Source organism: Bos mutus, chromosome X (assembly GCF_027580195.1).
Source record: "Bos mutus isolate GX-2022 chromosome X, NWIPB_WYAK_1.1, whole genome shotgun sequence".
Classification (NCBI taxonomy): Eukaryota; Metazoa; Chordata; class Mammalia; order Artiodactyla; family Bovidae; genus Bos; species Bos mutus.
The window spans coordinates 6,450,277-6,477,891 of NC_091646.1; the positions used below are offsets into that span (position 1 = coordinate 6,450,277).

General features: G+C 36.6%; 1 protein-coding gene across 1 annotated transcript in view; it reads left to right on the forward strand.

The window, feature by feature from the left end:
• LOC102276527 (teneurin-1) overlaps window positions 1-27,615 on the forward strand; it is a 413,260-nt gene that overhangs the window by 200,000 nt on the left and 185,645 nt on the right. The window contains exons 9-10 of the mRNA XM_070365791.1: window positions 13,040-13,225; window positions 16,647-16,793. Of these exons, the coding sequence (XP_070221892.1) occupies window positions 13,040-13,225; window positions 16,647-16,793 (333 nt within the window). The remainder of the gene's footprint in view (window positions 1-13,039; window positions 13,226-16,646; window positions 16,794-27,615) is intronic.

The following is a 27,615-nucleotide window of genomic DNA, read 5'->3' on the forward strand; positions in this document are numbered from 1 at the left end:
TGGCTTTGGGTTCCCTGCATCATACAGCAAATTCCCATTGGCTGTCTATTTTACATATGGTACTGTATATGTTTCAATCTCTTTCAAGTCATTCCACCCTCTCCCTTCTGAGCTCTGACCAAAAGTCTCTTCTTTATGTCTGCATCTCCTTTGCTGTCCTGCAAATAGAATTATCAGGACCATCTTTCTAGATTCCATATATATGCGTTAGTATACAATATTTAGCATACAATATTTGTCTTTCCCTTTCTGACTTATTTCACTCTGTATAATAGGCTCTAGCTTCATCCAGTTTATTAGGACTGACACAAATGTGTTCCTTTTTATAGCTGTGCAGTATTCCATGTGTATATACGGAACAACTTCTTTATCCATTCATCTATCAATGGATATCTAGGTTGCTTCCATGCCTAGCCATTGTACATAGTGCTGCAGTGAACACTGGGTACATGTATCTTTTTCAATTATGGTTTCCCAGGGGTATATGCTGGGTCATATGGTAGTTTTATTCCTATTTTGTAAAGGAATCTCCATATTGTTCTCCATTGTGGCTGTATCAATTTTCTTTCCCACCAACAGTATGAGAGGGTTCCCTTTTTTCCCTTTCCAACTTTTATTAAAACCAAATCTTTGTCATAGCGAAGTACTATAAAGATCGCATGGAGGTTGTATTGAATTTAGCTCTGTGCAATAAGGGTGTTATCAACTAATAGATATGTTATCAGCTAATAGATATGTTATCAACTAATAGATATGTTATCAACTAATATTTTCCCAACTGCTTTTCAGAGAAACAAGGACTCAAAGTGTATGTGTACATGCATGTGTATGTGTATACCTGCATGTGTACTGAGCATGTGTGCCACAAAGTTAACAGTTATTCCACTCTCAGGTAGAATGCCTACCACTGAAGAATTCAAAAAGCTGAAAAACAATACCAAGTACACCCTTTATTCTTGTTGTTGTTTAGTCTCTAAGTCATGTCTGACTCTTTGCAACTGCATGGACTACAGTGTGCCAGACTTCCCCATCCTTCATTATCTTCTGGAGTTTGCTCAAAGTCATGTCCATTGAGTCGGTGATGCTACTATTTTTGGTTGAGCCATTGCTTGATTTTAGTGAACAACTGGGTATACACTCTAATAACTTTTCCAGTTCTTAACCTGCTTGATTTGGACAATGCTCACACTTATCAAATCAACTTACTTTTTCCCTTACTCTTATTTCCCATATTCAATCACAAAAAAACAATGAGAAAATCTTCATAGTTTCCCCAATAAAATTTGTATTATAGTCTATCAAAGAGAAGGTCTCTATGTATTCAGGTTCTTTCATCCCGAATTCTTTATTTTCCTTATGCTCCCAGTCTGCTTTCCTTTAATCTTTAACTGATTCTACTGGATGCTGAACAAGTGGACATGTAATACTTTTGTATTTTTCATGAATTTTTACATAAAATGTGTCCTTTTCTTGTTGAGAATGCCATATGATATTATTTAAAATATTACTTACGTGTGTATTTTGGAACCTGATACCCAGGGCTTCTGAGGTGGAGCTAGTGGTAAAGAATCCACTGGCCATTACAGGAGACAAAAGAGAGGTGGGTTTGATCCCTGGTGGGGAAGACCCCCTGAAGGAGGAAATGGCAACCCACTCCAGTATTCTTGCCTGGAGAAGTCCATGGACAGAGGAGCCTGGCAGGCTTCAGTCCATGGGGTTGCAAAGAGTTGGACATGAATGAAGCTACTTAGCACACATGCAACTGATACCCAGACTTAATATTTCAGAGTATCCAATATTATTATTGTTTAACATTGAGCACAGCCAAAGTGCCAAGAATAACAGAATTTACTAAGAATTTTTGCCTACAAAGTAAATCTGAGAGAAACAGTTCTGAGGTAGGCTGTGAAGGATTTACTGTTTAATCAAATGGTTCTTTGTCAGCATGCAACAAAGAGGTGTTCCAGCTGTATCCTAGTCCAATTTATACAAGTGTTGTTCATTGTTGACATGCATAAAGAAACTTATTAAAAATGAAATGTCTCAATAGAACTTTAAAGTGTCTGCCTATATTTTTCATGTCCTTTTCCAATACATTGGCACAGAAGACTTTTTATGTTTTAGCATTCTTTTGTCATATTTTGTAGTCTGTAATGTTAATGTATTTTCAACCAGATAGAAAATATTGCACAAAGAACTATTCATAAGACAAATATATTAGAACAAATATCATGTCTATCATGTTTATAAATTATACAGTCGCCAGCATCTGTTTTCTGTTAGTCCTTCCCCCACACCCACAGCACTGCTGATCATAAAAGATTGGGATTGAAAACATCTTAGAATCAGTCCAGAAACTCCATTTGGAAATGGATGCAATTGCAAGAGTGTGGATGCAGTTCAAAGTGAGGAATGCTTCATGTTGGAAACCTGCTTCTCCATGTGTAGTGATTTATTTCTTAGAGGATTTCCTTCATCAGGCGAATATTGCTTCTCACCTGGATCCTTGTGGGGCTGAAACTGTCAATCAGATTAAGAGTTGTGGCTTATATCTCTGGAGAGAGGGATTAAGTGCGAAGTTAAGCCACATCTCCATTTATTTACATGGACTTCCCTGGTGGCTCAGTGGTAAAGAATCTGCCTGCCAATGCAGGAAACACAGGTTCGATCCCTGTGTTGGCAAGATCTCCTGGATAAGGAAATGGCAACCCATGCCAGTATTCTTGCCTGGGAAATCCCACGGACAGAGGAGTCTGATGGGCTGCAGTCCATGGCGTTGCAAAAGAGTCGGACATGACAGAGTGCCTAAATGACAACAAGAAAAACCACTTATTTATTCAACAGAAAATAAGTACTGAAAGTGAAGTCGCTCAGTCGTGTCCGACTCTTTGCGACCCCATGGACTATAGCCTACCAAGCTTCTCCGTCCATGAGGTTTTCCAGGCAAGAATACTGGAGTGGGTTGCCATTTCCTTCTCCAGGGGATCTTCCCCACCTGGGGATCGAACCCAGGTCTCCGGCATTGCAGGCAGATGCTTTACTCTCTGAGCCACTGTCCCTAAAGACAGTCATTTCTTTTTTTTTTTTTTATTGTTGATAACATTTTCAGTTCACTTCAGTCACTCAGTTGTGTCTGACTCTTTGTGACCCCATGGACTGTAGCATACCAGGCCTCCCTGTCCATCGCCAACTCCTGGAGTTTACTCAAACTCATGTCCATTGAGTCAGTGATGCCATCCAACCATCTCATCCTCTGTTGTCCCCTTCTCCTCCTGCCTTCAATCTTTCCCAGCATCATGGTCTTTCCAAATGAGTCAGTTCTTCACATCAGGTGGCCAAAGTATTGGAGGTTCAGCTTCAGCATTAGTCCTTCCAGTGAATATTCAGGACTGATTTCCTCTAGGATGGACTGGTTGGATCTCCTTGAAGTCCAAGGGACTGTCAAGAGTCTTCTCCAGCACCACAGTTCAAAAGCATCAATTCTTCAATGCTCAGCCTTCTTTATGGTCCAATTTTCACATCCACACATGACTACTGGAAAAACCATAGCTTTGACTAGATGGACTTTTGTTGGCAAACTGATGTCTCTGCTTGTTAACATGCTGTCTAGGTTGGTCATAGCTTTTCTTCCAAGGAACAAGCGTCTTTTAATTTCATGACTGCAGTCACCATCTACAGTGATTTTGGAGCCCAAGAAAATAAAGTCTGTCACCGTTTCCATTGTTTCCCCATCTATTTGCCATGCAGTGATGGGACCGGATGCCATGTTCTTAATTTTCTGAATGTTGTGTTTTAAGCCAGCTTTTTCACTCTCCTCTTTCACTTTCATTAAGAGGCTCTTTAGTTCTTCTTCACTATCTGCCATAAGGGTGGTGTCATCTGCATATCTGAGGTTATTGATATTTCTCCCAGAAATCTTGTTTCCAGCTTGTGCTTCATCCAGCCTGGCATTTCGCATAATGTACTCTGCATATAAGTTAAATAAGCAGGGTGACAGTATATAGCCTTGGCATATTTCTTTCCCAATTTGGAACGAGTTCATTGTTCCATGTCCAGTTCTAACTGTTGCTTCTTGACCTGCATACAGATTTCTCAGGAGGCAGGTCAGGTGGTCTGGTATTCCCATCTCTTAAAGAATTTTCCACAGTTTGTTGTGATCCACACAGTCGAAAGCTTTAGTGTAGTCAATAAAGCAGAAATAGATGTTTTTCTGGAACTCTCTTGCTTTTCCTAGGATACAACAGATGTTGGCAATTTGATTTCTGGTTCCTCTGCCTTTTCTAAATCCAGCTTGAACATCTGGAAGTTCTTTGCCAATAAGTATATATCCGTAAAAATATCTTGATCAGCATATATTTAAATTTCATATGTATAACTTGCTTTCTACCATTATCATTATGTTTTGAAGGTTTATCAATTTTGTACCTCTACTGTGTTCAACTTCTGTATTTTGTTTTTTGCATCGTATGAACACACCAAAATTTATATATCCACTTTCCTATTGATGTACATTTAGGTTGGACACACACACACATGCACGTATCAATGAATATATTTTGAAATGTTCTTAGTCTTTTCTGTTTCATATGGATTTTAAGGTCAGATTTTCAAGCTCTATGAAAAAGGTTATTGGAATATTGACTGTAATTACATTGAATTTACACAACTAGTAGAGGAAAATTAACATCTTAATGATTTTGAGGTTTGTGAGCCATGAGCATAGTAGTCTCTCCATTGATTGAGTCTTTGTATGTGTCCTTCAATTCAAAAGATTTTAAATTCTTGCATGAAAGGACATTGAAGTTTTTTTTTTTGCAAGATATGTTATTATTATGAATGGGATCTTTTTTTAAAAAATTGTACGTTCTACTTATAGTTGGCTGTGCCTGATATATAGCCATGCTGCTGATTTTTTTCTGTTAATCCTGTTTACAGTAACTTTGCTATCCTCTCTTCCTGTTTTCATAGTTCATCTGTATATTCAGTTTTGTATCTTCCTCTACAGGCATTGGAGAAGGAAATAGCAACCCACTCCAGTATCCTTGCCTGGAAACTCCCATGAACAGAGAAGCCTGGTGGGCTGCAGTCCATGGGGTCACAAAGAGTTGGGCACGACTGAGCGACTAACACTTTACTACAGGCATTAAACATTTTATATTGTAATTGCTTTATTGTGCTAGCTAAGTTATCCAGTACCATACTGAATTAGAAGCAGTAGTTAACTGTGGTACTTCTGACTTTAAGGGAACTATGTTATTTTATTACTAAGTTTGATGCTTATTTTAGGGTTTTGGTAAATCACCTTTATCATATTTGGTAAATTCCCATCTAGTCCTATTGTGCTAAGAGATTATATTATAAATAGGAAATATATTATAAATATATAATATTATATAATACTATTTCTATATATAAGATGATAGTTTTCTTTAATCCATTATGAAATGAGATTAAAGTCAAATGGATTAATTCAGTGATCAATTATTTTAATAGATTTTCAAAAGTTAAACCATCCTAGCATTCATGCCTACTTTGTTGTAATTTCTTATATTTGTATGTATCTGGTTTGATTTCCAGATCTTTTATTAAAGATTTTTGCATCCATGTTTATAAGTGAGATGAGGCCACAAAAAAGTCCTTTCTTCTTTTCTCACCTTACTTTGGAACCAGATTATAGTAGTCTCATAAAATAGTTCAGGAAGTCTTCTCTCTATTCACGTTCTCTGGTATGACTTAAAATAGAGATTACCTGTCTCTTAGAAGTTTCACTAAATATACCTGTAAAATCATCTGGGCTATTTTCAATGTCTTTAAGATCTATCCAGGCTTTCGGTTTCTTCTCAAATCCATTTTTTTCTTGAAAAATCATCTACTTCATCTATGATTTCAAACTTACTGTCATAAAATTGTTTATAGTACTTTTTCATTTACTTTTATATTTTAAACTTTAATATTTATTTTCATCATTTCCTTTCTTTTTTTCTTATTCTATTTTTTCAAGGCTTTCTCTACTTTATTATTCATGTCAAAGACACAAATTTTGGTTTTGTTCATCTTCTCCATTGTTTCTTTGTTTCTCCCTTCATTAACTTTTAGCTCTATTATTGTTTCCTCCCTTCTACTTATGTGTAATCTTTTTTCTTACTCCTTGAGTTGGATGCTTTGTTCATTAATTTTCAATTGTTCTTTTCTACTAAATGTATGAAAAGATATAAGTTTCCTCTAAGTTACTGTCTAAGCTGCATCCCACAAGTTTTTATAAATAGTATTTTCATTGTTACCCAGTTCCTAATTTCCAATATAATTTTTATGTGATTCATGAATTATTTTACAGTATATTTTTAAGGAGCACTTTTCTGCATTTTTGCTTTTGCTTTTTGTTCACTGATTTCTAATTTTAGTGCATTTTGCTGAAGCAGCATGATCTGTATGGTGTAGAATATTTGTCATTTGTTGAGCTTTCCTTTGTAAACTAATAATTGTCTGTTTTCTGGGTATTCTGTATGTTCTTGAAAAGAATGTGTGTTTATAGTCATAGCTTTGGGGTTCTATACATGTTCATTATATTAAAGTTTTTAATTGTACTATTCAACTTTTCTACATCCTCATTAATTTTTTATCTTTTTATTCCTGATGGTGAAATTTTCAATTTGTCTCATTACAAGTATGTCAAGGTTTGCTTTATATATATTGAAGCTATATTTTCTTACAGGATCACAATTGTTACCTCTTCCTGGTGAATTAATCCTTTTATCATTATATAATGACTCTATCCATAATGATCTTTACACCTTGAAATCTATTTCATCTGATAATATTGTAGCTACTGCAATTTTCTTGGTACTTTACTACCATGCTTTTTTCTTATTGATAACTTTTCTGTATTAGTATGTTTCAGCACACCTCTTATTAACAGAAAGAACAAAACTACATTTTCTGTTTCACTCAGTTCCAGAGTCTCAGTCTTTTAAACTGCAAGTTCAATTTGTTTTTATTTACTATGATTACTGACATGTTTGGATTTATATCCTATAATCTTCTCTGTCTCCTATTTACATCATTTATTTTTTCATTGACTTTTACCTTTTTTCTGCCTTTTCTCTGATTACCTAGGTTATCTTCATTCTTATTCCTCTATTTCTGGTTAGGAAATTATATATTCAGTTTATGTTCTTTTGCATATTATCTTTAACTTCTTAACATTTCTTTAAAACATTATACACATACAGAAAAGGACAAAAGTGCTAGGTGTACAACTCAGTGAATTATCCAGATAGGAAACACCTGTGGTAGAATATATTCTACCACCAACAGCATGTGTTTACTCTATCTTTCGATTAAAAGAAGTTCTTAATTTTGATATTGTCCAATTTTATCTTTTATCTTTATGGTTAGCATTTTGTGTACAGTTTTTAAAAATTTTTTGTGTGCTAAGGATCATGAAATTGTTTTTTAATGTTGTGTTCTAGAAGCTTTGTCAATTTATTTTTAGTACATTTTATCTGGAATTGATTTTGTATATAGGATTTGGTAGAGATGAATTTTTCTTAAAGGATATTCAGTTTCCCAGAACCATTTCAAACAGTAGTCATTTCTCATTTGCCTACAGTACCACCTTTACCATAAATCAAGTATCCTTGTATGGATGGATCTATTTTAGGAATCTATTTACTCTGATTGGTCTATTTGCCATTGTACCAATGCCCACTGTCTAAATTAACATAGCTTTATAATGTCTTCCTATCAGCTAGAGTAGGTCTTTTCACCTTATTCTTCTCCTTTCTTTGACTGATCAATATACACATAAACGTACAAACACACATACAACTGCTGAGATGTTGATTGGGGATGTATTGAATCTGCAGGAGAATTTGGGGGAAATTGGCATCTTTAGTTTTGAGTTTTTCAGTTCATGAACATGTTGTAGCTTTCCATTTATCCAGTTTTTCCTCTAGTTTATCTCACAAATTTTAATAATTTTCCAGTATAGGTCTTACAAATATTGTGTTAAAATTATTATTAAGCATATTAATTCTAATAATATATACAGATACTTTTTGTAGTTTGTATATGCACAATCATACTATCCTTGAATAATAATTGTTTGTTCCTTTTCAATTTTTATACTTTTTTTTTTCCTTTTCTTACATTATTGCACTGGCTAGGACCTCAAGAATTATGTTGTATAGAAGTGATGATCATAGGCATCTTTGCTCAGTGTCAGTAATAGAAGAAACGATTTCAACATCTCACAATTAAATAATGTTTTTGTTGTGGAGTTTTTGTAGCTTATCTTTATTGGTTAAAGTTGCTTTTAGTCTTAGTTTGCTATTTTTATCATGAATGAATGTTTAGTGTTTTATGAAATACTCATTATGTATCTGTGAAGATGATCATATGAGTTTCATCTTTTACTCTATATATATGATGAATTGCAATTATTGATTTTCAAAGTTTAAAACAATCTTGCTTTTCTAGAATAAATACAAATGGGTAATTATATGATTTCCTGTTATGTAATACTAGTTTTGCTGTATTTACAGAGTTTTTACATCCATATTTATGAGTGAGATTAGCCAGTATTTTTTCTTATAATATCATTGTCAGATTTTTACATCAAGGTTATGTTGACCTCATAAACACACTATGAAGTGTTTTCTTTTTTCCTATTCTTTGGAAAAGTTTATTCAAGATTGGCAATTTTTCTTCCTTAAAATTGTAATTTTTGTGGGGGGATATTTTTCATTGTTTATTAAGATTTTTATAGAAAATACTGTTTCCTTGTTTTCCTTGTGTGCATTATTGTAAGCTTGATTTTTCTGGGAATTTGTCCATTCCACTGACAGTTTTAAATGTATTGACAAAAAGTTATTTGTGCTACCTTCTTATGATGTTTTATGTCTGAACAATCTGCAACAATGTCATCTTTTCCATTCCCAATATTAGTTATTTGGGCCTTCTGTATTTTCTTCTTCGTGAGCCCCATCAGGAGTTTATCAATTTTATTAGTTTATGCAAATCATCACATATTGGCTTTGTTGATTCTTTCTATCACATATTTATTCCTATTTACTTAATTTTAGCTTTTAAAATTATTATCTTCTTCCTTATACCCTCTTGGAGTTTCCTTTGCTCTTCTTTACGTAATTTCTTTGAATTGGATGCTTGGGTCATTGTTTTTTCAGCTGGCTCCCCTTTCTATCATATAAATGTTCCTATACATATGGACTGAGTTATATTACACAAATTTTTACATATTTGTTGTTGTTCCGTTGCTAAATCATTTCCGATTCTTTGTGACCTCATGGACTGCAGCACGCCAGATTCCTCTGTCCTCCACTGAGGACATTTTCATTCATTTCAAAATATTTCCTTATTTCCATGATGATTTCTTCTCTGTTCTATAGTTCATTCAGAAGACTATTTCTTAATTTCTAAATTATGTGGATTTTATAATTATCTTTTGTTACTGATTTCAAGTTTAATTCCATAGTAGGGAGAAAACGTGTTTATATAATTTCAGTACTTAGAAATACATTGAGACTTGCTTTACAACCCAGCCTATGGTCAATATTTGTAAATGCTTTCTGTGTACTTGAAATTTCTGTGTATGTTGTAGTTATTTAATGCAGTATTCTGTATTATCAACTAGATCAAATTTGTTAGTCATATTCTCAAATATTACATATGCTTTCTGAGTTATCTGCTTGTTCTGTCAGTTAATGAGAAAGGGAATCATAAAAATCTCTGACTATAATTGTGAATCTGTCTTTTTCTCTTTTTTGTTCCTTCACTTTTGCTTCAATATTTGGCTTCAGTACTGGAAATTTTTCAGCCATTATCTAGTCAAGTATTTTTTCTGTACCCATAAGATTGACAAAAGCTCTGCTCAACCTTTGAGCCTTCCAGCTGCATCCACCAGAACTGACAGATATTTCTAGAAGAGAAACATCTATAAATGTCAGACACCTCTCTGGGTTATCATTTTCTCCTGGAAGTTGGCCCAGTAACCCTTTACTATTTTGTGAATTCTAGTAATATTCAACAAAATTTTAAATATTTTTTGTCTAGGTTTTCTAGTTCTTATCAGAAGAGAATAGTAAAAATTACTTAGGTCACAATCACTTTTCCACTTTTATATGCATACTTGACAAAGTATCTCTTACCTAACTCCTGAAGAATATAAGGCTTTAGAAATATTGCACACAGGGGATTCCATTGCACCTAATATGATAAGGTAATATTTTATTTCACTATTGTTTTCTAATCCCCCAGTTTTATAATTATTATTATTATGTAGTCAATGCTTCCTTGCCATCTCTCTAGGCTAGTGGATAGTTTATTAATCCCCATCTATTGAGGTTGCAGTTTTTCAAGGGTTGTCCTTGCTTTCTGCAGAAGTTTCTGCTCCAACTCCCTATCTTAAATGGGCCAAAGACCTCATCTCTTTTCCCTTTGTGGACACAGATACCCAAGCTCCTAGTCATTACTGGATATAATAACCCCTCTAGGCTGCCAGAGGGTTGACTTACATGCTTACATGTTTGTATGTTAGCATCTGCTTTCCATTGGCATTTGAGAATTTCTTTTTCTCATGAACTAAGACAGGCAATTTTAAAAAATATTATATTATATTATATTCAACATTCCTAACGGTTTATGTTGAGGTGGTTTAAGGATAGCCTAGTCTGCCATTTTGCTGATGCTATTCATCCAGTCCTACTACTTTTCAGGAAATCATCAGAATAATGCTACTCCTCTGTGTCTAAAATTTATAGTTGTATAAAGCAATGTATGCAAAATGTTTGCCTCTAATTGCTTCAGTCAGCTCTGGTTTGATTGCCTTTGACCTATTTAGTTCCCTAATCTTAGAAAGGCCCTTTCATTTCAGCTTTTAGTGTCTTGAGGGAAGCCATTAAGGGGAATATAATTACAATATCAAGTTCACTACAAGAACTAAATTTTAAAATACAGATTATCAATCAGAGATTCAGAATCAAGATATACAATGTTGGCACTAATTCAAGATTAACCTACTTGAGCTAGCATTTTTTAGGGTAAGTCCCCCTTTTTTTGGTATTTTCTTGGTCCTGGAATTTTCTCACAATCTGGTGATCCCACACACAATTTTCTATTCACTTTTCCACCCAGTCCAACCTGCCTTTACAACTACTACTTTATCAATACAGCTCTTCCTAAAGTTGCCAACAATTTCCATATTGGTAAATCTAATAGGTACTTCTCTGCCCACTGACCTCTCAGCAATATTTAACATGTAACTGAAACCTCTAGGTGGCATTTTGGGCACTCCAAGGAGCTCCAGTTCTTTGTGTCTCAGCTCAGAAAGAATTCAGTGAGAGGCAAAGTGATATCTAAGGAGTAATTTATTAGTCTAGGACCCTTGTGAGGCTTGCAAGTAGGTGAGCAAGAGGGTGCCTCGCCCTGAAAACTTAGTGGGCCACAGTTTTATAGTCAAAAGAAAAATGGACGGGGAACACTGCCTTCTTCCTCATTCTTGAATAGACATCACACTTCCATCATCAGTTTCTCCTCCATGTTTGGTGAGGGAGTATTCTTGTCCCTACCTAGTCAAGCCAGGACTGTCATGGTGCTATGGAAATGAGCAAAAAGGTGGTAACTTATGCTAAAAATGGTAAATCATCTCATTTCAGTTCAGTTCAGTCACTCAGTCATGTCCAACTCTTTGCGACCCCAAGAAACGCAGCACGCCAGGCCTCCCTGTCCATCACCAACTCCTGGAGTTCGCTCAGACTCACGTCCATCGAGTCAGTGATGCCATCCAGCCATCTCATCCTCTGTCGTCCCCTTCTCCCCCTGCCCCCAATCCCTCCCAGCATCAGAGTCTTTTCCAATGAGTCAACTCTTCACATGAGGTGGCCAAAGTACTGGAGTTTCAGCTTTAGCATCATTCCTTCCAAAGAAATCCCAGGGCTGATCTCCTTCAGAATGGACTGGTTGGATCTCCTTGCAGTCCAAGGGACTCTCAAGAGTCTTCTCCAACACCACAGTTCAAAAGAATCAATTCTTCAGCGCTCAGCCTTCTTCACAGTCCAACTCTCACATCCATACATGACCACAGGAAAAACCATAGCCTTGACTAGACGAACCTTTGTTGGCAAAGTAATGTCTCTGCTGTTGAATATGCTATCTAGGTTGGTCATAGATAGTAATAAAACTCACTTGGATTCCAGAATATTCTCTTTTTCATTCACCCCAAACCTATGGCATTCTTTTGACAGGCTTTTATCTCCTTTCTGCCCCTCCAGCAAGGGAGTTTCATCAAGAAACAGTCTAACCAAACTTTTATTTTGGCTTTCTACTGTCATGATTTTATTAATATTCAGTGTGCCTCAAAAAATAAGTCAGTGAGACAGAAGAGAGAAACTGGACAGAACTGGTAATACATATTGATTACATTGGCTAAATATTGAATGGCATTTTGAGATAAGAAGATGTATAATAATCAATCAAGAGTCATTCTAAATATTTAAAATAAATGCAAATATCATTAGTATGATCAGGGAAACCAGTTGATTACCATCATTGGCAGCTTTACCTCTTGTGTATTATGAATTGTATTAGAAAGTTATCACCTTTCTGATTGTAAATCCTGTCTTCCCAAATGAAGTTAGGATACTATTTTACTATGTGTGTTTTCCCCAGTGATTTCTTATAGCATCACAAAAATCTCTGCAACAAAATTTCTGTGGTCCTAATGAATTTTTAGTGAAAACCACTTGACATTTGTTTGCCACTGACTTCATTTCTGAGCCTTGAATGCTATTTTCATTTTTTAGACTCCTCAAAAGCAAGATGATTTAGAGTTTATTTTATACATAGAGACATAATTACCTTTTTTTGATAGAATTATTTGTACATTCACTCACATGCTAGAAGTCTTTGTGACCTTTTGAATATAGGTATAGATGGAAATTTTGGTCATTGTAATGTGTTTTTGAAAAAGTAGACTTTGGTTGTAATAAAATATGTAAATATATCTTCTTCAAATTCCCTACAGAGCTGTGTACCATGGAGTGTGGTAGCCATGGAGTCTGTGCAAGGGGAATTTGCCAGTGTGAAGAAGGTTGGGTTGGACCAACGTGTGAAGAACGCTCCTGTCACTCTCACTGTGCTGAGCATGGCCAGTGCAAAGATGGAAAATGTGAGTGCAGCCCTGGATGGGAGGGCGACCACTGCACAATTGGTAAGTACTTGAAACAAAGTACACTGGATTAACTGAGAAAGTAAAGCAGTCTAACAAATCAATCACCAGGGATTTTGTAGACTTTGAAATGGGAGGAGAGAAGTAGGAGGGTTGGCCATAAGTTTGAAAGTTTCTTTAACTAGGAGGTTTCCTGTTTTGAGGATAATATTTGATTTACTTCTTTGCCATTTTCTTCTTCATTACTTTGGTATTCTTTGTATTTTCTGCTTTCAAGTGTTTTGAGTTACTCAAATGAAAGATGATACATTAGAATAGTGTCATTAGTTAATAAGAGAAGGGCTTTTGTTGTAAAGGTAGCATTCACTGGCCATTTTTCCTTTTGAAAAGTATGAATTGTTTTGGTTGAAAGTACTTAGATTGCCTCTAAGTCCCATTTCATTAAATGGCACTACTTTATCAGCGGCCATTCAATAGCATTAAGGACTATCTTTAATGCATAAGGCAGACACTCCTGACCTACCATCAAAAGAACATCTGTGTTGAATTGTTTATTGGGTAGTATAGATACTTTGTAACAAAGCATCCAGGCTGTGTCATCCCTCATCACCAATTTCACAAATTTTTAGGATACTGCCTGGGAGAACAGTCTGTGGGTATGAAAAAATCTATGTCATAGTCAATGTATCACATGGTCTTCACACCGTAAAAAAACACTAATTAATGTTTCAATTATAAAATACTTAATTAAAAAAATATAGCCCTTGACACACACATGTATCTGCCACAAAGGTTTCCCGTGTATAGAGAAGGACAAGTACGATTCCCATTGTTCAGCTAAGGAAAATGGGTCACACAATGTTCCAATGTCATTCTATGAACACACAGAAAATTCATACAGTGCAAAAGCAAGCGTGAGCCTCTGGATACCTAGTTCGTTGTTGTGAGCTCTTTTTCCCCACTAGACTATACTACAGCTTTCATTTCTAGATGAAAGTATTTTGTTATAATGGTTGGAACATTCCAAAATAATGTATAATATATATAACACAATTTTAATAAACTGTATTATTACTCTGCTAAAGGTACAGTAAGTCTTGTTCTATGACTGTGGAAAATATTTAAAATTCATTGAAAAGGTGGTGAGGGGTGAGATTCAGACGCAGCTTAAGTAATTACATTCCTGCACTAGAGTAAGTTTATTGCCTTCACATAGGAGGATTCTAATATTGCAATGATTACCAAAGTGGCTACTCCAGAACCCCCTTCTAAAGATACTAGTCTTAAGAAGTTCAAGCTAGTGCTCTCTCATGAAAGTTACTACTGAAATATAAAAATGCAGTTCTTATACTTTTAACGAAATGTGACACTTTTTTAGGAAGCCTAATAGAGTTGCTTGCAAAAAAGCCATTAATATCTTTCCCAAAGAAAATATTACTCACAAACTACACAGGCCAGTGTACCAACTTTTGAGCTGCAGGCGTTTCAGTGTTCAGTTTTCTCTTCTCCTCCCAGGCAACAGATGGTAAACCATTAGTACTTGTATAGCTTTGGTCTCCCAGAAATTCATTCCATCACTCTTTTCCCCCCCTTTTAGCTCACTACTTAGATGCTGTCCGAGGTAAGCTTGTTCTCTCTAGTTTTATAAGAGAAAATTATGTTAAGCAGAGAATATGCATGTGGGAAAGAAATTGTTGGTGGGTTTTGGTGGTGGTGGTGGTGGTGGTGTTATTGTTTTTAATTTTGGCAATCTTAAGTGTAATATTGCCAGGTTCATGCTATAATAGACTTAAAAGTAATTTGCTTTCCCAATATCAATGAATTTTTTTTTTGCCATAGAGTTTAATAGATCATTAAGCAGTTTTAAGAATTATTTTGCTTTGTCTTTATGTCGAGTTGTGTGTGTGTGTCTGTTTATATTGACAGGGAAGTAATTATTAAATAAACTAGGTTTAGGTGGACAGCTGAACTTTTTATTTAACGTAACAATATAGCTTTATGTCCATGTATCCTTTCAAGGGCAGAATTATTCCCCTGTTAGTACCTCATCATCCATCCCCCCAGGGATCTGCATTTGATAGAGACTACAAGAGTTTTTCTGTCAGATACCCTGGTGCCTTTCATTACCTTAGCCTCAGAAGGTTTAAAATGTCCCATTCAAATTATTCCTAGTTTCTCTTTTTCCTTTGTATGTGCCTGAGACTGGAACTAGATAAATTTCTTTCTTGATCTTCTGCATGTTCATCCTATACTATTTTGTGATGAACATATACATATGTATAATCTTTTCATATTTTTTAACAGCCATCTGTCATTTTTTTTCTTCCTCTGTTGTTGATAGTTGCTAGAAAGACCATTTGTAAGAAATACTGGGTTGCTTCTACAGATTAAAAACAGCATTCTTTTGCTTTTTATACTTCTGGAATTTTCTTTCAAACAGAGAAAATGAAAAGAGCATTCATTGGACTATCTAGAACTTGTAAAATCTAGATCTTGTTCTGCATTGCTACTGGGGAAATTTCCAGAAGCAATATGCCTTTGTTTCTCTCTCGAGCACTTGGGACATGCAGAGTTGTCCTTGGGGATAGCGTATCTCTGAACCACTGGTACAGAGAGTAGGTCATCCCTGAGAAACTAAATGTCTAAATAGAGAGCGTCATCAGCGTTTGTGGTTAGGGTTACCAGTGGATAGAAGTCATTTAAGCATAACGATTTTCTCTTGACTATATTTATTCAGTTATCCCTAGAATTCTGAAAGTCTAAATTTGGCATGCATGAATTCCACCAACATTTGTTGAGCACTGACAACAGGTATACTATTATGCTAGTTTCTGAGAGAAATACCAGATAAGTAAAAAAAAAAAAATCAATCCTTAGCTCTCAGATCAATAATAATCTTGATGAGAAAAGCTGAAATGATGTAAAGCAAGTGCAGCATATTTCTAAGGCACCATATGGGCAATTAATGGTATGACCTGAATTGTATACCAACATACCTAAGTCCTGAAGCAACATATCACTAGGGAAAAATCAGCAGAGAGTGGCAGTAGTTAGGAGAAGTGCCTCTTCCTAGAGATGGCTGTCTTATCCCACCTTTTTCGCATAACTGGATACAATATCATCCATCCAGTTTTGATTGAAATGAGGAGATACCGTTTTTTAAAAGAAACAAAATGCATTGCTTGTCCCCATCACAGATTTTATCCTATCTGAATCAGAGGTTGGGAATTGGGGTTAGCATTAATAATGTTTAATTGGCTCTCTAAGGAAAAGCACAGCAGAGTAAGGGATAACAAGTTCCCTGGAAAAGTGGTATAAGCAAGCAAGCCCCTCCTCCATTTATTTAACACCTCATCTCAACATCTCACCAGATGATTCAGTTTTTCCCTATGGGCAGATACTTCATCGTTGGCCAATCCCATTGTGATGTCTCTGAATTTGTTACTCACTGCTGTCTTTCCAGATGGCTGCCCGGGGCTCTGCTTTGGAAATGGGCGATGTACCCTGGATCAAAATGGTTGGCACTGTGTGTGTCAGGTGGGTTGGAGTGGGACAGGCTGCAACGTTGTCATGGAAATGCTTTGTGGAGATAACTTGGACAATGATGGAGGTGAGTCATTTATTAAATGTCCATATAAGAAGGAATATCCCAGCCTCTAGCACAGTGATGACCAATCTGGCCAAAAGGGGAAGTTAAGAATCCTTGGTTTAAACAATATAAGGTCATACTATGTTTTGAATCTCAATTCATTGAATATTTACTGTAACCAGGCAATACTCCAAACTCTTTGTGTGTATTATATGTCATTTCATGCTCACAATAACGCTATAAGGTATAGGTAATATTTTCCCTATTATTAAATAGAAAGGCTAATGCTTGGAGTGAAAATGGTAAGTGACTTTTCCAAGATCACACAGCTCAAAAGTGCCAGAACCAAGGTTCCAATTCAAGGCTATATGACTTCAGTTTCTCTTTTCTTAATTGTTACAACCATGCCAGCTCCCATACCTGTGGCATTTATTATGCTATATAAAATCCATGTGCCAACGTCTAAACTGTCAGATGCTGATGTACCTTGCACTACACACACTATGAGGTAGTTATCTTTATTCTTAGTTATTTAGGGCTCCCTCTTGTGTCTTTACTTTTTAGTAGCACTTTATATCTTTCAAAGGACACAGCATCAAGACAATTCACAGTAGAAATTTTATATTTAATTCAAGAGCTGCACATGTTTTAAAAAGCCATATGTGGCTCTGAGGCCTCAGGGTAACCACTTCTATTTTAGTCTAGCAAACAAAGTCATCTAATGCATTGTACAATCAGCCTCAAAACAACCCAGATCACTTCTGAATGAGCCTAAAACAATAAATCCTCTTACTTTCTAATCAAGAAAACATGAAATTGACAGGAAAAAAATAATTTCTAATTTCTGTATATTAACTTAAAATGAAGTAGGTTATTAAATTTAACTCCTCAAGGTTTCTACTTGTGCCTGGACAATTACATACCTTGTCATTTGAGCACGTAGGGCTTAAAACAATAAGGTTACAATCATCATTTAAGCACAAAATTGGGCATAAAAGTGTCCTCTTTTATTGTTCTAGCTAACAGTTTGCCTTGAAAAGGTATAAGACCTTATGAATTTTAAGTAGAAACAACTTTCTCATTAAGAGCACAGGGCTTTGAAGTCAGAATTTCTGGATTCAAATATGAGCTCTGTTATATACTTCTAGCTGTTGGGTTTGGGAAGAGTTTCTTGCTATCTCTGTGCTTCAGTTTCCTTATCTTCAAAATGGGTCTGATAATAATAACTGTCTAATAGGGTTGTTATAAGTATTAAACAAGATATTTCATGTGAACTACTTGAGAGATGATAAACTACACCAATCACCACTCTGTCAATACAAAGGATAACAGACCATTTTCTGAAGAGACTGTTCCTTCCTATCTAAATTAAAATTTTTGTTTGGGAGGCCAGAGTGAGATTTTCAATTAAATGGTACACTGGTCAACTATTAACTTGCCTTTTATGGTTCACCAAGACTCATCTTCTTTTTCAAGCCTCATCCTCTACACCCCTCATTCTCAGTCCATCATTTAAGTTCCAACTCAAGCTGTATCTCCCATGACGCCTGACATCCACCACCCTAGTCTACCATGCACATATACACCATACAATCCAGCACTTAATTATATCCTGTCTATATTGTTTTCTTGTTACATATTAAGTGTGACCCAGAGTCTATTTTTTTATGTTTGTTTTTGGCCACACCACACAGCATGCGGGATCCTAGTTCCCCAACCAGGGATCAAACCCACACCTGCTGCATTGGAAATGCAGAGTCTAACCACTGGACCACCAAAGAAGCCCGAGCGTCCATAGTTTGGTGCCAAATATAATTACTAGTAATATTAGCTCACTTGTATTGTGCTTACGATGTACAAGGCACTGTGCTGAGTCCTTTATGTGAATTATTTCACCTAATCTCCATGAGGTTAAAACTACTATTAACTCTACTGTACAAATTAGGAAACTGAGGCACCGAGAAGTTAAATAAAATGCTCAAGATCATATAGAAAGTAAATGACAGAGCCAGAGTGTAAACCTAGGTAGTCTGCTTATTTACAAAAAGGATTGAAGGTGTAGTAATAGAAATTTCTCAATTGATATATTGATTCAAATGATATGCTCAGAAAATACTTTAACAACCTATGCAAGTAAAATTTCTGACTCAGTGTTGAGCCACAATAAGTTTCTCCCTTAATAATATACAGCTTTATTTTAAAAAAATAATTGAATGTTTAATTATCAAGCATTTTTTTGTGGCCTCAAGTTTACCTCAGGGGAGTCAAAAATGTTTAATGAATGGATCAGTTAAATACTAATGAAATAGTGGATTATCAAATTTCAATATCTGTGGCATATATAGATGCAAAAGGTATAGAAGATGTTGCTGAATCTGTTTTGACCTATGAACATTGCTTTAAAAATGTGCATCTATGTGAGAATCAAAAATGAAGGACCCGATGTGATTTTAGTATATTTATATGATTGTCTCTTTAGGGAGTAGGAGGGGGAGTCTCCTTGGTGGGATTAAGATGATACTGATGACAAATAAATATTTAGCTCTTCCTTGAGATGGAAAGATAGATTAAATAGCTGGATTAAATAGCCTCTGAAAGTCCCATGACTGAAATTTTGGACAATAAATGTGTTTTTATACTGTTTAAGTAACACCCCTAAGAATACATTAAATGCCCTTTATTTGTTGGTCTCAGTTTTCCAACTATCCAGAATGGCAGGGTTCATTTCCAGCCATCCAAAATGGTTGGATATGCCTTATGATGAATATTTGCATACTTGTTTGTGCATGTAGGTGTGTGAGTTTTAATAAAATCAGAAAGTACCAATTGAACCTTTTGGGGAGAAAAATATGGTCCTTATTTTTTTTAATGTTAATTCTTAAGAAATCTTCAGTTTCCAAAAAAACGTTACAGTAACTTTCAAGCAGTTGCTTCAAGTAGCTGCTATCTCATTACTCCATATCATTGCTGATACATAAAGAATGGCAGGATTGTTTTTTTTGCATTGCAATCAGCTTTGAATACTCATTAGTATTACTGCTACTTCCTGCAGCTCTGACTTTAGTTATACTCTGATTCAGTGCATTGTGACTCTTGGTAACTAATTGGGCTGCATTGAATATGTGGGTGTCACAGGTCTCGGAGCTACCTTAGAACTCCTTACACAGTAAAAACAGAACCAAGAACACTTGGATTTTTTTAATATGCGAGAAAAGAGAAAACTCTCTTTTGCATTTTATATATATATATAAACTAATTACCACAGAAATCACAAATCTATCAAATGTCTTAACCTCATATATCCCTTTAGTCAACAAGCACACAGCATGTGCACAATCTTGTGCTTGAAAGAGGAGACTTAACCTTATGGTAACCACATTTCCATGTGTTAATCATGTGTCTTGCTTTGTTGTTGTTGTTCAGTCACCCAGTCATGTCCAACTCTTTGCAACCCCATGGACTACAGCATGCTAGGCCTTCCTGTCCTTCACCATCTCCCAAAGTTTGCCCAAGTTCATGTCCATGGCATCGGTGATGCCATCCAGCTATCTCATTCTCTGATGCCCTCTTCTCCTCCTACCCTCAATCTTTCCCAGCATCAGGGACTTTTAAAATGAGTCAGCTATTTTCATTAGGTGACCAAAATACTTCACCTTCAGCATCAGTCCTTCCAATGAATATTCAGGGTTGATTTCCCTTAAGATTGACTGGTTTGATCTCCTTGCAGTCCAAGAGACTTTCAGGAGTCTTCTCAGCACCACAGTTTGAAGGCATTAATTCTTTGTCGTTCTGCCTTCTTTATAGTCAAGCTCTCACTACCGTATATGACCACTTGACTGTACAGACCTTTGTCAATGGAGTAATGTCCTGCTTTTCAACACATCGTCTAGGTTTGTCATAGCTTTCCTGCCTAAAAGCAATCATCTCCTTATTTCATGGCTGTAGTCACTATCTGCAGTGATTTTGGAGCTCAAGAAGAGGAAATCTGTCACTGGTTCCATCTTTTCCCCTTCTATTTGCTGTGAAGTAGTGGGGCTAGATGCCATGATCTTAGTATTTTTAATATTTAGTTTTAAGCTGGTTCTTTCACTCTCCTCCTTCACCCTCATCAAGAGGCTCTTTAGTTCCTTTTTGCTTTCTGCCATTAGACTGGTATCATCTTCATATCTGAGATTGTAGATGTTTCTCCCACATATCTTGATTCCAACTTGTAATTTATCCAGCCCAGCATTTCTCATGATGTAGTCAGCATACAGGTTAAACAAACAGGGTGACCTCAAACAGCACTGTCGTACTCCTTTCTCAATCTTGAACCAATCAGTTATTCCATACAGGGTTCTAACTGTTGTTTCCTGACCAGCATATAGGTTTCTCAGGAGATAGGTAAGATGGTCTGGTATTCCCATCTCTTCAAGAGCTTTCCACAGTTTGTTATGATCCACACAGTCAAAGGTTTTAGCATAGTTGGTGAAACAGAGGTAGATGTTTTTCTAGAATTCCCTTGCTTTCTCTATGATCCTGTGAATGTTGGCAATTTGATCTTTGGCTCCTTTGCCTTTTCTAAACCCAGCTTAGACATCTGGAAGTTCTTGGTTTGCATAATGCTGAAGCCTAGCATGCAAGATTTTAAGCATGACCTTACTAGCATGGGTGCTTAGTCGCTCAGTCATGTCCAACTCTTTGTGACCCCATGGGCTGTAGCCAGCCAGGCTCCTCCATCCATGGGAGTTCTCCAGGCAAGAGCACTGGAGTGGGTTGCCAGGCCCTCCTCTACTAGCATGGGAGATGAGTGCAATTGTTCAATAGTTTGACCATCCTTTAGTACTTACCCTTCTTGGGAATTGGGATAAGGATTGACCTTTTCCAGTCCTGTGGCCACTGCTGGGTCTTCCAGATTTGCTGACCTATTGAGTGTAACACCTTGATGGCATCATCCTTTATGGTTTTGAATACCTCTACCAGAATTCCATCTGAAGAACTATGTGTGCCTGAGGAACTATGGATGGAGGTCCGTAATATTGTACAAGGGGCAGTGAACAAAACTATCCCAAAGAAAAAGAAAAGCAAAAAGGCAAAGTGGTTATCCAAGGAGGCTTTACAAATAGATGAGGAAAAAAGAGAAGCAAAAAACAAGGGAGAAGGGGAAAGGTACATCCAACTAAACACAGAGTTCCAAAGAATAGCAAAGAGAGGCAAGATGGCCTTCTTCAATGAACAATGCATAAAACTAGAGGAAAACAACAGAAGTGGAAAGACTAGAGATCCCTCGGGAAAATTGAAGATATCAAGGGAATATTTTGCCCAAAGGTGGGCACAATAAAGGACAGAAATGGTAGAGACCTAGTAAATGCTGAAGAGATCAAGAAGAGATGGAAAGAATACACTAAAGAATTGTACAAGACAGATCTTAATGAACCGGACCACTACGATGGTGTGGTCAATCACGTAGAGCCAGACATTCTGGAGTGTGAAGTCAGGTGGGCCTTAGGAAGCACTGCTGTTAATAAAGCTAGCGTCCTGATTTAGGATTTGGAAAATTAATCACCATATATTACAGGCTCATATGAATTGACATGAGAAAAGAAGTTTAGACATTATATTAACTGAATCAGAATAGCTAAAACAAAGAATAGTGAGAACAAGCTAGAACTATCATATGTTAAAGAATAATTTTAAACTATGGTAATTAAAACAAAGTGGTACTAATGTAAGAGTAGACAGACCAATACAACCAAATAAAAGCTCAGGAACACACCCCAGTACAAGTAGTTACTATCTGATAAAACCAAGCATCAGAAGTCAGTAGGGAAAAGAAGCATTATGAAGTAAGAGGTGCTGAGTCAAATATGCAGATAACACCACCCTTATGGCAGAAAGTGAAGAAGAACTAAAGAGCCTCTTGATGAAAGTGAAAGAGGAGAGTTAAAAAGTTGGCTTAAAGCTCAACATTCAGAAAATTAAAACAATGGCATCCGGTCCCGTCACTTCATGGCAAATAGATGGGGAAACAGTGGAAACAGTGGCTGACTTTATTTTTTTGGGCCCCAAAATCACTGCAGATGGTGACTACAGCCATGAAATTAAAAGATGCTTATTCCTTGGAAGGAAAGTTATGACCAACCTAGACAGCATATTAACAAGCAGAGACATTACTTTGCCAACAAAGATCTGTCTAGTTAAGGCTACGGTTTTTCCAGTAGTCATGTATGGATGTGAGAGTTGAATAAAGAAAGCTGAACACTGAAGAATTGATGCTTTTGAACTGTGGTGTTGGAGAAGACTCTTGAGAGTCCCTTGGACTGCAAGGAGATCCAACCAGTCCATCCTAAAGGAAATAAGTCCTGAATATTCATTGGAAGGACTGATGTTGAAGCTGAAACTCCTATACTTTGGCCCCCTGATGTGAAGAGCTGACTCATTTGAAAAGACCCTGATGCTGGGAAAGATTGAGGGCAGGAGGAGAAGGGGATGACAGAGGATGAGATGGTTGGATGACATCACCGACTCAATGGACATGAGTTTGAGTAAACTCTGGGAACTGGTGATGGAAAGGGAGGCCTGGTGTGCTGCGATTCATGGGGTCACAAAGAGTTGGACACGACTGAGCGACTGAACTGAAACAACTATTAAGAAAAAAAACTTAGGTTTTCAATTTATGCCATATTCCAAAAGAATAAAATATATAGAAATACTCAAGCTGATTAATGAGTTGAAAGTAAAAGAAAACTCAAACACAATTAGAAGAAAGTATAGGTGATAGATCTCAAGATTGGAAAGGACTTCTCAAACATAAAAGCTAGGAAATAAACCACAATAGGAAAAGAATGATAAATTGGACTTCGTAAAAATTTCAAACTTCTTTGTATTCTTTGGCTGAGTTTATAGATCATTCAACATCTATTTGGAGATCTCAAAACCTGCATTGTCTGATATGGTAGCCACTAGCCACATGTGACTATTTAAATATGATTGAAATAACCTTAAAAATCTCATTTCTCAGCTGCACTAGCCACATCTCAATTGCTCAGTGGTCACATGAGGCATGTGACTACTGTGTTAGGGCGTATCTAGAGCATTCCTATCAATGGCGAAAGGTCTATTGGAGAGTGCTGATCCAAATGTTTGATTCAAAATTTTACCTTTCAGCCCAACATTTCAAATTGGGTACCCAATTTTCCACTCATTCATCACTGCCTTGTGCCAAGTATTGTGCTTGACACTAAGGAGAAAAAGACAAATGACTTTCTGCCTGCACAAGTTTATGGTTTACATATTAAACAAGAAACCACACAATTAAGTATATATTTACAATTGTGAAGAGTGCCATAAAGTTTTAACAGTGCTATAAACATGTAAAGCAGAACCTAACCAGGTCTATGTGGCAAGGGAGGCCTGCCATGAGTCAAAAGAAGAATGTTCCAGGCCAAGGAAACAGCATGTACAAATGCCCTGAGGTGAAACTGTACTAGACTCTTCTAGAAAGTGAAAGATAAGTTATTGTGGCTGGAATACAGTGAGTCAAGGAGAGATTGGTAGGAGGTGAGAATATAAAGGTAGGCACTGGCCAGATTATACAGAACATTGTAAATTTTTAAAGATTATCAGCTATCAAAGATTATTTTATTCACTCAAGTTATAAAGGAATGAAGGTGAATTTTTATACTGTGGAAAGATTGTCACAGAGGTTAAAAAGATGCATAATAAGAGTGTTTAATCAAAACAGCCTTTTTCCCTCTTATCTTTTAAGTATTTGTCACCTGTTTGTCAAAGTTTTTCTTATATAAATTCTTCCAGTGGGTATATTCATATTCATTGGTAAAATCAATAAGTTAATTGCCTAAAAGAGAATGATCTTCCAGGAATCATTCTTCATAACAAGTCACCATTCATTAAGGACAATAGCTATTTGCAAGCCAGTTTAATGATGTAGTGTTTCTAGATCTAGAAATCAGCACCATGGGTGAATTATGAACACATATAAGCTCATGGATCAATAAGCCTCATGTTTTGAATGTCACCAGCATCCTGCAGTGTTTAATAAATAGGAAAATGAAATAGAAGGAGCAGTGAATTGATAACATTTGCTCTGTTTAAGGGCCCCTCCATTTACTTTTAAGCTTTGGCTGAGAAAAGAGGCTTGGCATTGGAAGTATATTCCTTATTTTTTCTTCTGACCATATCCCCCCTCATTTCCAAGGAACTCATTTATTAGAAGATCATCTTAGTTATGAGAACCTAAACTGCCAAGTGACTCCAGATATAAGTGGAAGTTGGAACATCTAAACTCTATAACTCAGTTAACCATTCTATAACTAGATTTGTCACATCATCTATCAACTAAGGCTAATAATACTTGACATCTTCCTGCTTGTGGTGAGAATGAATAAGAATGTTTGAAGTAGGGCTTTCCTGATGGCTCAGACAGCAAAGAATCTGCCTGCAGTGCAGGAGACTTGGGTTTAATCCCTGAGTTGGGAAGATCCCCTAGAGAAGAAAATGGCTACCCACTCCAATATTCTTGCCTGGAGAATTCCATGGGCAGAGGAGCCTGGAGGGCTATAGTCCATGGGGTTGCAAAGAGTCGGACATGATGAGCAACTAACACTTTCACCTTTTTTCACTTTCAATATAAAGTGGGTAATAAAGGTGTGGAATCCATCTGTAACTTACATATTTTGATGCATTAATTGAACACTTATTAATTTCTAGGTACATTTATAAGTGTCCTATAAATAGGACTTTTAAGACATCCATTTATTCATCCAACAAATATTTATTGAATGCTTACTTGGACTCAGGCACTGTTCTAGTCATTGAGGAAATAGCAATGAATAAAGAAGACTAAATCCTTGTTTCATGGATCTTATATTCTAGTTATGAGAGGCAAACAATAAACCCCCCAATTTTTTAAACAGTATGATAGAAGCTGGTAAGTGTTATGGAGAAATTTTTAAACAGGTTAAAACAAGATAGGAATGTGCAACAGAGGTGAACTTTTAAATATTATGGTCAGAGGAAGCCTCACTGAGAAGGTGGCATTTGAGTAAAGAATTAAATGAAGTAAGGAGTGGGCCATATTAACATTGGAGAGAAGTTTCCAGGCATAGACATAGTGGTGAAGGGAGTTGTGGGATATGGTAATGGGAGGGAGGTGAGGTAAGAGAGAGATGGTGGAGAACCAGACTATGAGAAAACAGGTCTTTGTCAGAATGCTGGCTTTTATTCTGAGCAATGTGGAAGCCATTGATGGCAGGTGGGGAGGACGTGAACATTAGTGGAATATAAACAATTTACTTTCCTGATGCAGAAAAGTAACTGTATAGGTTATAGCAATAACAACGATTTAGGCAGTTACAATGCAAATGCCCTTAACCTCTCCCACTTTCTTTTTACTAATACAGCAAAATACTAAGGTAAAAGTCAGCCTGAGTAAATGAAAAAAGATGAATTATAGACTATTTCCAAAGGAAATACAATCATATTACCTTTGATGCTTATAAGAACAACAATGAAGCTACCAGGATTTCCTAGTAGAGGCCTTGCTTTAGTAAATATTTATGAATGATTCAAAATTAGTCCATTGTTTGTAGATTCCTAAATGTCTGAGAAGATTCTGTTCAACTGAATCATTGGAATGATCAGCCCTTCAATTTCCTTTTCATTATTAATTTGCTTGGCAGATCCTCTACTCTATACACACTGAAAAGGTTAAGCTTCAGTCCAGCCCCTGTCCAAATGATAACAAATTCTGAACTTGTGAAATTCAATGAATAAAGATTTACTGTAGCATTAGTGTCCATTTAGAGCCACATAGATTCCTACCTATCTGACAACCTAATGAAGCAGAGTTCACAAAATGAACAAGTTCTAATGAACTGAATATGCTACAGAGAAGTTAATTGCCCTCTGGTCAGTGATAAGGCAACTTGAAAAAACGTGAGTCTGAACATTTTAAGCTGCCACTGCAGACCATTAACATCTACCCCTAGGACTCTGTCCCTGGACTCTTTGTTGTCTGTACAGACTAGAATTTGGTTAATGACCATAGCTAAGTAACATTTATTGAGAGTGCTAGCTACTAAACCCTAAGCGCTGTGCTAATATGATCATGATAGCATGTGATGATCCTCACAACAGCCCTCTACTCATCCCATCTAACAGATGAGGAAACAGAATCCAGGAGTTGCACTGATTTGTAAATGGCAAAGTCAAGGTTAGACCAAAGTTGTCTGATTCTTTCACCTTAACCACTTCATGTGTTCTAAATACTACATTAAGGGACTTCCCTGGTGGTCTAGCGTCTACGACTCTCTGCTCCCAATGCAGGGGGCCTGGGTTTGATCTGGAAAATCCCATGGACTGAGGAGCCTGATGGGCTGCAGTCCATGGGGTCGCTAAGAGTCGGACACGACTGAGCGACTTCATTTTCACTTTTCACTTTCATGCATTGGAGAAGGAAATGGCAACGCACTCCAGTGTTCTTGCCTGGAGAATCCCAGGGACAGGGGACCCTGGTGGGCTGCCATCTCTGGGGTCGCACAGAGTCGGACACGACTGAAGCGACTTAGCAGCAGCAGCAGCAGGGAACTAGATCCCACAGGCCATAACTAAAAGATCCTGCATGTCTCAATGAAGACTGGAGATCCCATGTACCACAACCAGGACCTGGCACAGTCAGCTAAATAAATATTTTTAAAATAGCTAAATATTATATTAATCAGGCACTTGGAGGTCTTACACCGAGGTCAATAGTACTAGTAATACTGCTTGGATGATAATGTCAGGCATGTTATTTGTAGTCAGAACACTGGGTATTAATATGGCTCCCAAATTTCTTCCAACC